The following is a 14,345-nucleotide window of genomic DNA, read 5'->3' as shown; positions in this document are numbered from 1 at the left end:
TTTTAAGTTTTTATAACATCATACAGGGTAGAAATGTAAACTAATTATTCGTTATTGTGTAGTAGGTGGTTTTAATTTTAGTGAAATTTAAAATACTATAAAGTAAATGAAATTACAAATTTTACAGCGCCCCCCTAACCCACATCAACGCCCCCCATTTTTTCCTAGGCCCCTTAACGCCCCCCTGTAGGTTTCAAACGCCCCCAAGGGGGCGTTATCGCCCACTTTGAGAAAGACTGATCTAGCAGGAGGGCGTCCTACACTACGTTTGCCGGTTCGCGGTCTCCACTCCAGAACACGTCTACCCCAACGGTTATCGGTTCTGCGACATATGTGACTAGCCCACTGCCACTTCAGCTTACTAACTCTGCGAGCTATATCGATCACTTTGGCTTTTGCCCGAATTACCTCATTGCGTATTCGGTCTCGCAATGACAAACCGAGCATAGCTCGCTCCATAGCTCGCTGAGTAACTTTTAATTGGTGGACTAGTCGCACAGTCAGTGTCCACGTTTCGGCTTCGTAGGTAAGCACGGGTAGGACGCACTGATTATAGACCTTTGTCTTCAGGCATTGTGGTATGGGCGACGACAAGACCTGACGAAGCTTCCCGAACGCTGCCCAGCCCAACTGAATCCTTCTGGTCACTTCCTTCTCAAAGTTGTTTCTACCTAGTTGTAGGGTCCCAGGTAGACATACTCTTGAACAACTTCGAGAGGTGTACCGCCAACATCGATTGGTCTCGGAATGACGTTTCCGTTAAACATTACCTTGGTTTTATCCAAGTTCATTCCGAGACCAACCCGTTGGGATGCAGTATTAAGGCTGTGCACCATTTCTTGTAAGTCCTGCAGCGATTCCGCCATGATGACGATATCATCGGCAAAGCGAAGATGTGAGATGTACTCGCCGTTTATGTTGATGCCGCGTCCGTTCCAGTCCAGAGTCTTGAAGACGTCCTCCAGTGCGTTTGTAAACAGTTTCGGGGATATAATATCCCCCTGTCTTACACCTCTGCGCAACTGGATCGGTCTCGTCTGGTCTTTCTGTACTTGGACGGTCATATATATAAATATATATATATATATATATATATATACCCACATATATAAATTGTAAAATTTAAAACTGGGGCTCGTGGAGTTTTCAATGAAAGATGGAAATTCCAATCGGAAACATTACTTTGATATAATTTAGTTCGTTTTCAGGATAAGTTTTAGTGCGAATAGGTAAGTTAGAGATTAGGACCCTTCCGCATCATGTTTTATGCCGCGTTGCTCACATTAACCTTGACTTTGACAGTAGCTAAGGGGATATAACTAGAATATTATACCTCGGAAAGTTCTTACTTATTTGTTTTACCTTCAGTTATATGTTTTTTTAATTTAGAAAATAATATAAATAGTATTTATGTCATCATTTCGTAACATTATTATATTATTTTTATATTATATTATTGCTTTCGACGATAAGCAGGGGTTTACTTATTAAATATCGTATCAACGGTAGAAAAAGACTGCTCTACTAACAATTTTTTTTATTTTTATTTTTATTGCTTAGATGTGTGGACGAGCTCAGAGCCCACCTGCTGTTAAGTGTTTACTGGAGCCCATAAACATCTACAACGTAAATGCGCCACACACCTTGAGATACAAGTTCCAAGGTCTCAGTATAGTTACAACGGCTGCCCCGCCCTTCAAACCGAAACGCATTACTGCTTCACGGCAGAAATAGGTGGGGCGGTGGTACCTACCCGTGCGGACTCACAAGAGCTCCTATCACCAGTAATTACGCAAATTATAATTTTTGCGGGTTTGATTTTTATTACACGATGTTATTCCTTCACCGTGGAAGTCAATCGTGAACATTTGTTAAGTACGTATTTCATTAGAAAAATTGGTACCCGCCTGCGGGATTCGAACACCGGTGCATCGCTCAACATGAATACACCTGACGTCTTATCCTTTAGGCCGCCACGACAACTATAAAATGTCTTAAGATGGTTTTGGCATTTGCGTTATGATGTAGAGCCTATGGTAACCACATAACACGACTCGTGCAGTCAGATTATACACCCCATGCAATATAAAAATAATAATTCAGATATTCGTTCAAATGAACAAGGATTTCATATTTCATTTCTATGAAAACTGGTACCATTGTGCGGCGCATTTCATTGTAGTAGTCTGCAGGGAAAGATATTATTGTTCGTACCACTGACTGACTCCATCTTTTCATTTCAGCGAATATTTCCTGCTATACATTAGAATATTTTAAATCCTACTTTTTACTAGATTTGTGATAATCAACTGCATCTATACTATAATAACATTATAAAGAGGAAATATTTGTTTGTTTGTTTGTATTGAATAGGCTCCGAAACTACTGAACCGATTTGAAAAATTCTTTCACTGTTTAGAAGCTACACTATTCCCGAGTGACATAGGTTATAAATTTTTTTGAAAAAAATTAGGGATCCTTATTATGTCTCCAATAATGTAACCCAAGGTGCCAAAAATGACTTAAAATATTCTTTACATCGTGTGCCCTGCGAAAACTATTGATGATAGAATAAAATAATGTATTACGACTTTGTAAAACACATTATTATTTACAAAAAGTGTCCCGACAGCATATTTTTAACTATTATAACTATAGTTATGCCGTATTAAGTGTTCTTTTATTTAAAAAAACAAAACAACGTCAAATATCGTTGAAATTTTTGTTAAAGACCCGAGCGGAGCCGGAGTGGGCCGCTAGTAATTTATAAGATTATATTGTATTATTTGAAGACTTAATTTGTTTGTTAAACATTTTAACTCCATTTAAATAGAGTAATCTTCTATATATATAAAAATGAATTGCTGTTCGTTAGTCTCGCTAAAACTCGAGAACGGCTGGACCGATTTGGCTAATTTTGGTCTTGAATTATTCGTGGAAGTCCAGAGAAAGTAAAAGGTGAATAAATATGAAAATGCTCGGAATTATATAAAAACAAACAATTATGTTTTTTCTTTGATGTCTCCCCCGTCGGACAGATTCCTTTTGTTTTTTTTTAAGTTTATTTTATACAAAAGTTTAGGTCTTTTATTTATCGATTGAGGCACTACGAAGTCTGCCGGGTCAGCTAGTTACTAATAAAAAAATATGCTGGATTAAAGACATTTAATGATTTATAATATTTTTTTTTAGTTCACACTGTACTGACGTATTTTATGTTGAGCAGGTAATAAATAATGAATATGATATTTTAGACTACAAATTTGTTTTTCTACAAACATTCTAACAAAATTTCCCTAAACGAATAGCAAAACGGAAACTGAAATTTAAAAACAACAAAAGATTTTGTAATGAATTCGTATCATCAAAGTTTTATGTGGAACTCGTACTACAGCATCGTAAAATGGCTTGTAAAACAAATTGATAGACCTAAATGATTATTGACATAAAGATCAAATCTTCGAACATTATTCCGGCTTCCTCGTTTACATTTACTTTGATTACTTCAAATCGATTTTGTTTTTAATTCAAAGTGCTTCATAAAGTTTCGTCTCTATGATGTTTTTTTAAATAAACAGTTCCGTTGTATTTTTTTTAAAAACAAATTAATTGGCGATCAAATATGGAATTAACATACAATACAGATATATGCCAAATACTTGCTCTGTTATATTTTTTAGGAAGCTATTAAAATAAACTATAATCCAAAATAAGCTTTGTAGACCATAAATCTCGAGAAATACTGTAGTGGGAAGTTCTTTTGTTTTATATTTTTTCCTACCTATGCTGATAGCCTTGAGAGGCTATTTCACGTAGGTGAGCTCACGGGGCTCAAACTAGAAGTGTTGTTAATACTGGCCCTAGCAAGAGCAGTGCTTCGCAGAATCTACCACCGGATCGGAAACACGACCCGCTGAGAAGATCCGGCGAGAAACTCAGTGGGCTGTGTCTATGGGTTAAGGGAAGTTCTTACTAAAGCTTCAACGTACGTAGAAGGAAAGGTCGCCGGAAAAGCTCAGAAGCAAGTGATTCTGTGTATAACTGGAACACGCTAATTCGGTGACGGCTGCTTCGATGGTATAAAGAATGTTAACGTACAATCGGCATGCCTGGCGACTGCGATAATCTTTGATACTGGGATTATCAATAAATCGAACGGTGTGTCATTGTATAGAGTCAAACTGAACTCTAGGAAACTCATTTAATGGAATGTTAAGGGTAATGATTATTTGATGATTGAAAATTATTAATGGCGTTACTGGTGGTAGGACCTCTTCTGAGTCCGCACGGGTAGGTACCACCACCCTGCCTATATCTGCCGTGAAGCAGTAATGCGTTTGAGTTTGAAAAGTGGGGCAGCCATTAAAACTTATATGTTAAGGTGGGCGGCGGCTTTTACGTTGTAGATGTCTATGGGCTCCAGTAACCACTTAACACCAGGTGGGCTGTGAGCTCGTCCACCCATCTAAGCAATAAAAAGAAGCAGTGATGTATAACAATTGACAAATTACTAGCTGTTATCCGCGACTTTGCCTGCGTGCTCAAGAAAAAGTGTTAGTGTTATTTTCCGTTGAAATGAGAGGTCTTTTCAGGATAAAAGGTAACCTATCCCGGTCTCTTTATCCAACACGGTCTCTTTGAAAAAATCATGTCAATCAGTTGTTTTGTTTTGACACGCAAGAAAGAAAAACAAAGACACAAATAAGTATTTGTTTCTTTCACAAGTATTTTCACATTTATAGTACTCGTACGAATATGGAAAAAATCACGTCTTCAAAAGACCCAAAAAAGAGAAAAAAAATGTTATTCCCCCTTGAATTAACAAAAAAACACAACACGCTAATCTTTTAAAGATTTATTAACGAATAAGAGTACAAACATTACATTTATGACATACAATATTAGCCTTAAGATAATAATTACAATAGAGTCTCGATAAAGCATATTATCGTGAATTTATTATACCTATATATTCAATCTGTTTAACTTTTTTTTTCGCATACCCACAGATTGAACAAATTTAGTTTATTGTTAATTTCCTTGGCCAAACGATCTAAAAACTTTAGTTTGAATTATTATTTATTTTCAAAGATTTAAAACATAGTTATTTCGTGGATATAATAACATTATTTATTATTTACTAGAGTGGTAAGAGGAAAACAAATATATCAAAGCTATCATATCCGATAATTCGTTTGAGACACGTCCTTCCTCCAATATGTAACTTATCTTAGATTTTAAGCCGACCTTATAATGTAGTAGGTACATTATGATGCGGTATATGTATAGTAGGCATCGATATATCGATGATAGTAGGTATATAATTGGCTATAATATATTATGTTTGATTATTATAACAACATTATAAAGCAGGTCTTTTTTTTAAACTATTTACTTTTTTACACTATTGCGGATTTTAAATTAGGTACGAATTACAGTGATAAATAGTATTAATTTTAGGTACGTGACGTATTTCTAAATCATGCTTTAGCAAAAATAGCGAAAATTGTTTTGTTTAAGTAATTCTTTACAAACTTACATTAATGAAATTATATTCTTATCTTAAAGCTAAATTTAGTGACTGAACAAGCTTAATTCAAAATATTTTATTAAATTTTGCAACCACCAAAGCGATGCTCTAAATGACACTATGGTTTTATTGATAGAATTTACACGTTTAAGTTATTCTGTAATAATTTTTAATCTACGTTGAATGAGACTACTGACCGGCTGACAAATCTTAATGTTCTGTACATACCTAATCTATTCGCAAACAGGATATATTTAAATCAAATAGTTACCATCGACACGCTGCCTTAAACCGACCCTATTCGTGAAGCATTTCACTACATAAATATTAGGTAGGTTAAAAACACTGTTACAGACGGAGTATAGAGGTGTAGTTACAACTTGAACGAATAGCTTAGATTTTTTTCAGGCAAAGGGCTAGAAAAAGGACTTTAAAAATTGAGTAATCACTTGGCGTGTTGCGAGCCAGCACGAGTAGTTACCACTATTTTGCCTATTTTCTGCCGCAAAGTAATCATGAGTTTTGGTTTGAAAGGTGGGATAATTCGTTCCATATACCTTTGTCATCTTTTAAGATACAGAACTTTAAATGTTTTTCCTTTGTCGTATCACTCTTGTCAGAGCGGTCGTAGTCGTAATTCAGTATTATTGCTGTGGGTAGATGTTATACGCCTCACGAGGAATCGCCACTTCTCCTGGTTTGCCTGGTGAGCCTCGTACACTCATGCAAACAGCCGCTAACTGCCGACTTAACTTGGTCGGTCCATTGCATGGGCAACTTTTCATACGGTCTGGTGCCCTCTACTTTGCCCTGAATGACAAGGCGCTCTATAGAGTTCTTTCCTCGCCGAGAGATATGTCCAAAAAATGATAGTAAGCGCCCATGCACGAGTGTCGAAAGAAACGTTTAGGAACATATCATTTCTAAAGATAAATTTACACTTTTAACAATATAAATTAAGGAGATCATAAGATCATGAGATACATCTTAAAAGCCCATCGAGTGTATTTTATTATTTTTAAAACACCAGTAAACGCTAATAAATAACCTTAATTTTTTCCTACAATTTAGAAGAAGCATTTAATATTTAAAATTCAAGTATCGATATGGCTATCAAATTTTTCTATAATACAAATAGCGTTTTGTTTCCCAATTAAATTTATTTTTCTTACCAATCTAATAATGGTTATTTCTAGTTATTAAGTACAATTTTTTTTACAATTTTGTCAATAATTAGCAGAATGATGATCCATATTAATTTTAAGCTAAAATGTAATATGTAAATAAAGCTTTTCCATTAATGCTTTTTATGCTCTAAGATAAATTTAATAAATAAAAGGTAGTTATTTTATGACGTTGCTAATTCTTTATTACACTGGCTAATTAATACATGGGAAACAATGTGAAACATTTAATTTTGTTTTACAAAAATTTTTAATTTCATAGTCATGAATAATCTGTAGTACATATTAATTTTGGCTATAGCTTTGAGACAAATATTGCACCAATACTCGCATTTACTTACCTGTAAATATGTTAGAACTATAAATTTTACAATATTATTATAACTTTGGTAACAACATTATCAATTAATTGGTTATTTATACATTCGTCGCCTACGGCTTTTAAATGGCATAAAATTCAAAACACTACATTAACAATTCGTAATATTTTATTAGTATGTTTTATTTATTACAATCCCCAAAAAGAAGTCTTGAAATTAAGTGACTTTAAGTTATAAATTAATTATTTTAAATAAATGAATTAGTTTAATTATTTATTTAGAACTATAAAGATACAACTTACGAACTAAGTCCTATTAAACTATAATTAAATACCGTTGGCGATGATATTTTAGTGAAAAAATAATATTATCATTTTATTATCAGATACACTATTAATGAGTTTCTCTTACACTTAATGGACATCGTAAGCAAAACGGGAAAACTTCTATTATAAATGCAACTAATGCGATAAATATTTTGCAAAAAACTTAGTACGTAGGATCTAATCATACAAACGTACAAGCAAGATGAAAAATGTTATTATTACAATCTATTTTGTTTTGTTGATCAGTTAAAATAGTTCGTTTGCTGTCGAACTTAAAATCGGCTCTTTTGATTTTTCAAAACGGCTCACAGAATAAAGAGTATCGTTCAAAGATCGATCATCGCTTTTGACATCTGGCGGTTCGAATTTGAAGTCGGTATTTTGGACATTCGACAGCCAGTTTTCATTGGGCCATTTAGTTGAAGAGTTGGCTGGGTTGGAGTCCGGTCTGTTGATAGACGCGCATAGAGGAGACGTAGAGGCGGGAGAGGCTGAGGTGGACGCTTCAGGGTTGGCGTCTTCCTCGGACAGGGTGCGAAGGCGGAAGAGCCTCCCCCGCCTCCCGCTTCAAACCGGAGACTGTTCCCCGCTAGCGCTACCGCTCGTGATGTAGTCCTGCGCATTCAAATCAAATCAAATCAAATCAAAAAAATTTTATTCAACATAAATGAAAGTACATACTTGTTGAACGTCAAAAGAACTACCGCCAATTCACAAAAACTAGCCTCCGTCCTGAGAAGAATTGGCAAGAAACTCAGCGGGTATGTCTTTTTTTTTTTAAATATTAGATAGTTTTTTTATATTAGATTTTTTTTTTAATATTCATTTTTACAATGAACATTACAACGTAACAATTATTACAATGTTGAAATTATTACAATTATTACAATTCAGATATATTAAAGCTTTTTTTTATTGCTTAGATGAATGGACGATCTCACAGCCCACCTGGTGTTAAGTGGTTACTGGAGCTCATAGACATCTACAACGTAAATACGCCACCCATCTTGAGATATAAGTTCTAAGTACTCAAGTATAGTTACAACGGCTGCCCCACCCTCAAACCGAAATGCATTACTGCTTCACGGCAGAAATAGGCAGGGTGGAGGTGCCTACCCGCGCGGACTCACAAGATGTCCTACCGCCAGTAATTAATGAACCTAATCTAATCTTCTCATTCTTTTCATATTCAATTAAAACTTCTTCTCATTTTACTGATTACATTTTGTAAATTTCAATACGGACATCTTAAAAACAACGAGTATATTGGAAAAAAAGACAGTCAGATTACTAGACAGTCTTTATTGTCGGGTCATAAAAATAATGGGACATTTAAATTTATTAACGACAGACTGATTTGTAGTTAAAACACAATGATACCATTTTTCAATTACAAGCGTTTTAGATAGTTTTGATTAGTATACTGAGTCTAGTGAGTTAATGTTATTCTTTCAATGCTCACGACACTACTAACAATTTTTTAAAAGCGTTATTACAGGTGCTATGTTAGCGTAAACGATTGAAAATTACATTCTAAATATGAAGTTTGTTATTGCGATTGGTGTAATTAAAATGTAGAAGTATAATTTGAATCTGAAACGAAATACGCCATTTTTAGAGAATACACGGAATTTAAATCACGTCACGGAAACAAGTAAGAAAAGGACAGGTAAGTTGTCCGTTTACAGGTTAACTGCTGGAAAAGCTGTGTTCATAATACGAATTCAACTAACCTATGTTGAATGACGTCACGGACTAAGATATAGGGTAGGTTCGACTGAACTGATCGCTCATATATTAAATCAAGTTGAATCGACCGAGAGACAAGCTGTTACGGGGTCTCTCTCCGAGATCGTTTTAAAAAAGGAAATTGTATTGAATTAAAATAAAGTTCCTATTGATTTATTGTACACACAGTTAATATTAAAGTAATTGCGATAAGATATAAAAATGGCGAGCTTAACTCAACAATTGAGCTTTCTACCAGCTAACCGTTCTTAACGAAGGAAAGCTTTAAATGAGTGGGTAGAAGAATACAATCTATTACAATTTACAATTTACAATCTTAATACAACCAAAAATTTGATATATAATTATATTACAAAGAGCAACCCTTAAGCAACAGATCGACGTGATAGCTGAGAATACCTAGACTGCGTGAAACGCGGGCTATTTGTGACTTAACTCATGAAACTGTTGACAAGCCATAGCCATTCCGGTAGGCAGCGGCTTGGCTCTGCCCCTGGCATTGCTGATGTCCATGGGTGACGGTTACCACATATCATCAGGTGGGCCGTGTGCTCGTCTGCCTACAAGGACAATAAATAAATAAATCCGAAATGTATGACCGAGGGCTGTGTCATCCACTTAGGGTTCAGTACACGGTTATAACAGAGCCCTCCGTAATCGGTCACGTACTTACAGCGTGTAGGTGCCTGGAGTCATAGTGCGGTGCGAGTGAGGTCCTCGGCACGAGGAGTGTGGTGGTGGTCGTCTCCGAAGCCGCAGACTCTCGCTTCGACGGGTGGTTGTATAACCTGCCCCACAGTCTTGTTAACCGTATTCAAGACACTATCTGTACCAATACGCCTAATTTAAACCGCGTCAGCTTTTTCGAGTAACTTCTACGATATATGTTTATAGTATACGATATCACATACCTACGAAAACTAATCAGAAGTACCGCGTTATAAATGTGATGTATTTTATCCTTTGAATATATTTTTTTGGTAATAGATGGAATTTCTCCTTAGAAATTCAATTGACTTAATTCAATTCAATTGACTTTTAGAAACTCATTATTTTCGTTCAAATTAAACGTAATAATATTACGCAAAATATCGAAATTCTAAAAGTAAGTCGGCTCCATTTTTACTTATTGTCAATACCAATTCCGAACCGTCAAAGTGTCGTCGTGGTTAACAATAATGGGAAATTACGAAAATTAAATAATGGGCTCATCTCATTTTGAGAAAACGAAATGAAATTATTTACTTCGAATCAGAGAAGTTACAGGGGATAACGAAGTCCTTCACGATGGATCAATTCAAACAAACGGTAATCTAGTCATCTAAAGGCCCTTTGTCGATTTTACCTGTACGTATAAGTAAATAGTGCGCGTGAAATGAAAGCTAAAGTGGAGATAGAGAATATATTAAACAGAAAAGCATTTAAAATAATATCAAAACATGCTCACCTCGAGTGCAATGAAAGATGCATGCAGCTTAACCAATCAATGAAAGCCATGTTAAGAATGCGGAACAATGTAAAATTTGCGAGTATGTACCTCTATAAATTTTAGAACGCTGTAATCTGATTAAAATTATACTCGTTATTAAGGTATAAAAATGAAAATTTAGAAAGACGTAAGTTTGAAAAAAATTATAATCAGGAATATGTTTGAACTGGTTGAAATAATAGACCGTTAAGTAAAGCATATTAGAAATTTTATTAAATTATAAACGAAGTAATAAAAACAAACAATAATATCGATCCAAATCCACATTCTTATCTCCATAAATGCATTAAGTCCGTTTTGTTAAAAATTCGATGAGTTCTATTCCATATTCATTCCAGATATCTTCATACCGTGAGCCTATTGGAAAATAAAAAAAAAACAACGATACGTCAAAATATGGATTTGGAAGTTTAGTAAATGAAATAAAAAGCGTGCAACTTAAAAAATCGAGGGGTTTGGTGTCTGTTTTTAATAAAATCTTTAAAAAAACAACTTACATGAAAATGTTAATTGTAATTGAACTAATATTAAATAATTTTGATTAAATGATCAACAATTTAAAGGGTTTAATAGCAGCTTGATTATTGATTATCTTCCCTAAGTCACATCATTACGGCATGCAATTTATAATCGATTGCTTACCGTATACTCTCCGTTCTGGATCTAGGAGACCAGTCCTTAGAGTATGAAGCTCCCCTCCTTCTCCCTCCTCCGATATTTCTGCCAGTCTTCCATCTCTCAACGTGGTACCTGATCGCGTGTCTCACCTCAGTGTTCATGAAGCAATAGAATAGGGCCACTGTGAATCCCTAGAAAGAGGATGTTATTTAATTGTTGTATTAATCTTTTGTTAAATTCTCTGTACAAAATTGAATCGTAGTTTGTAAGGTTAGTTTGATTTAAGTTTTTGTCACTTCAACGTTTGGCTCTAATGTCTTTGAAGTGGATTGCAGTCGTAGCTCAGCGTTTTTATTAGACTTTCTCGAACACTACGATCATGCGTACAAAAACAAATTCCATGCGTGGGATTAGAAGCACAGGCCTCATTATAAAATAAATATTGTTTCGGTAAGGTTATTTCCTCCCGATCCACTAACGGTGCTTTTAGGTACCCCAAGCACCGGTCATCGTTCTCGTCGAACCTGTCGCTTGCGACGAAGGGTTCGGCGAGTAAATTAACCCATAGATACAGCCCACTGAGGTTTGAACCCCGTGAGCTCACCTACAAATTTTTTTTATTGCTTAGATGGGTGGACGAGCTCACAGTCTATCTGTTGTTAAATGGTTACTGGAGCTCATGGACATCTACAACGTTAATGCGCCACCCACCTTGAGATATAAGTTCTAAGATCTCAGTATAGTTACTAGCTATTAGAAATATGTACATAATAGCTTTACGAAACCTTTTTTGTTGTTTTTAGCATCGATTTGAAATTCCCATAAAAATCGTAAATTTCAAAGTTACATTGCATAAGTTGTTAAGGGTGTGTATTGTCTGTAATATAAAAGAAGAAAAAACGAGTCAAACTTGATAGCGTGCTTGAATACTTATAAATAAATCAAGTTTTATTAGAACAATCAAGTGAGATTCGACGAAATTACACTTGGAGGGTGTCCAATTCTAAACTTTGAAGCTATACATGTAGATTACGGGCTTATTAAAGTTTTTCTGTGGATGTTTTCTTAGTAAATACGAGTACTTAATTTGGATCGGTATTGACAGGGCTGATGTCTGATAATTGAAGGAATTGTTACATTTCAGATTGTTGCAAAAGATAACTGCATAAGATAATAATAATTAATATTAACTGAACAATGTTTCAGAAAGTATATTGTCCATAACGACCGAATAGAGACATAATATATGAAAAAAAAATGCGTCTAATTTGTTTCAATTTTTGAAATTAAATAATTGTAATCAATGTGTGGATTTCGTTTAATTAAACAATAACATTTTCAAATTGAATACGGCCTCAGATACAATTTTAACAATTCTCAATTATATATTATACGATATTCAGCTTTATGTTAAGAATATTGATTAATACAAAGCTCATTTCAATACGTACTTAATTAGAGTCCCTTAATCGATATAATATGTAGTAACATGAAAATAGTCGTGAATATTGAAGATATCTTAATAAGATTTGGGAAAAAATGTAATGTTGTTGAAATGAACAAAGCTAATTTTCGTAAACTACTTAAACGATGAATCATTTCCGAAAAAAAAAAAGGTTTTTCTTTTGTTTCTAGAGGCGTCACCTAATATACTAGTATAGTAATCACAATAGCAAACAAATTCACAATTATTATTTAAAAACACGAATTCCGTGTCATCTCGTAATACAGCAACATTAATAATAAAACATACTCGTAATAAGTGTAATTCGGGCATTACGGAACATATTGAAACAATAAAAATTCACCTCTTTGTTCTATTAACCGTAGCTGAATTTCGAGCCAATTTCGGAAGCTGCAACCATTGTTGTAATTGCTCTAAGTACCCTTTAAATTAGTGAGCACGATTATTTGTCTGGCGGTCGAATTAGGCAGAACGACGATATTAAAACAGAAATTCAGTACGTAGCTTGCTGCTTAATGGTGGCGCAAACGAGGATTATTTATTCAAAAAATTCTTAATTCAAATTAGAGCAGAGTGCTCAACTCAAAGAAAAATCAAAGTGCAAAATTAAATATTTATTTTGTAATTAAGAATTTTAGAAGACGAACTAGCTTTCGTACAGTTGTAAGATTTCGGCGGGAGTAAGAGGCACTCAACTTCGAGGAGAGCGGATTAAATATCAGCCTAAGTACAGTTTTAATCCAAAGCTTTCTGGTTCGTGAAGTATGCATTAAGGCAACATTTAGGTGTGGGTACGTAAAAATTTTACTTTATTCATTTCGTCAATAACCTCATTAGACCGAACCCTTTGCCCCTAATGCTCTGAAGAAAAACGAATTTGCCGATGCGCGTGTAATGACAGAATTGGATGAGTTCTAGAAAATTCTTGTTTTTTTTTCTGATCGATTTAAAAAAAAGCGAACCACAACCGTGTTCTTAATTAACGTAATCGAATTGACATTCATTTTAAGGGAGTTTCAAAAATAACGCATAGCCGCTCTGGCAAAATATCCAACTTCGTTAAATCTTTGCAAAGTTTACGAGGATTACCTTTGATCCGTAGATTATACAAGTCAAGGGAGCACATTTTTGAAAACTGTTTTGTAAAGAAAAGAAGAATAAAATAGTCATACTTAATCGAAACAAAAAAAAATGTTTGCTTGTTTTGAATAAAGATTTCCAATTTCGTAATTAATCATTGTTATTCTGAACATCACAGCTACCCGCAATATGATAATCAAAAAATATCGAGAAAGTATTTCGGTATATACATCTATAGCTTAAAAACGGTTACGGTACTATTGGCCCTCACTCGGCCCGGGCTCCCTTTGTGGGGCAATACGAGTTGGGGAGGGAAAGAAAACCCTCCCCGAAACCCACAACACATGGGGCCCCAGAAGTAGTAAGTAGCACACACCAGAAAGAAGAAAATGGAGAAATTTAGGGGATGAAGGGAAAACACAACGTTCCCGTAACACTCAGGTTGAATCATTTACCACACCCCAGCCGGGGATACCGGAGCTTCCTCATCTGTAATTTATGCGAAGTGAGGTGGTACCGGCTGAAGAAGAAACCTCGCTGAGTGAACGGTTGTCAAGACCTTATGAATGTGGGTGACCATGGTC

General features: G+C 35.0%; 1 protein-coding gene across 4 annotated transcripts in view; it reads right to left on the bottom strand.

The window, feature by feature from the left end:
• Positions 1-4,840: 4,840 nt before the first annotated feature.
• LOC101743146 (diuretic hormone receptor) overlaps positions 4,841-14,345 on the bottom strand; it is a 204,603-nt gene continuing 195,098 nt past the window's right edge. For 2 of the 4 annotated variants that reach the window (XM_021352744.3, XM_062674009.1), the window contains 2 exons: positions 11,241-11,407; positions 4,841-7,975 (listed from right to left, as the gene is read on the bottom strand). In XM_021352744.3, the coding sequence (XP_021208419.1) occupies positions 7,687-7,975; positions 11,241-11,407 (456 nt within the window). In that variant the 3' untranslated portion in view covers positions 4,841-7,686. Of the gene's footprint in view, positions 7,976-9,782; positions 9,898-10,789; positions 10,956-11,240; positions 11,408-14,345 lie in introns of those variants that run through there. The other 2 variants (XM_021352745.3, XM_021352746.3) reach the window with 2 other exon arrangements.

Source organism: Bombyx mori, chromosome 19 (genome assembly GCF_030269925.1).
Source record: "Bombyx mori chromosome 19, ASM3026992v2".
Classification (NCBI taxonomy): domain Eukaryota; kingdom Metazoa; phylum Arthropoda; class Insecta; order Lepidoptera; family Bombycidae; genus Bombyx; species Bombyx mori.
The sequence above is the reverse complement of the archived record's forward strand: the minus strand, read 5'-3'. Positions and strand labels throughout refer to the sequence as shown.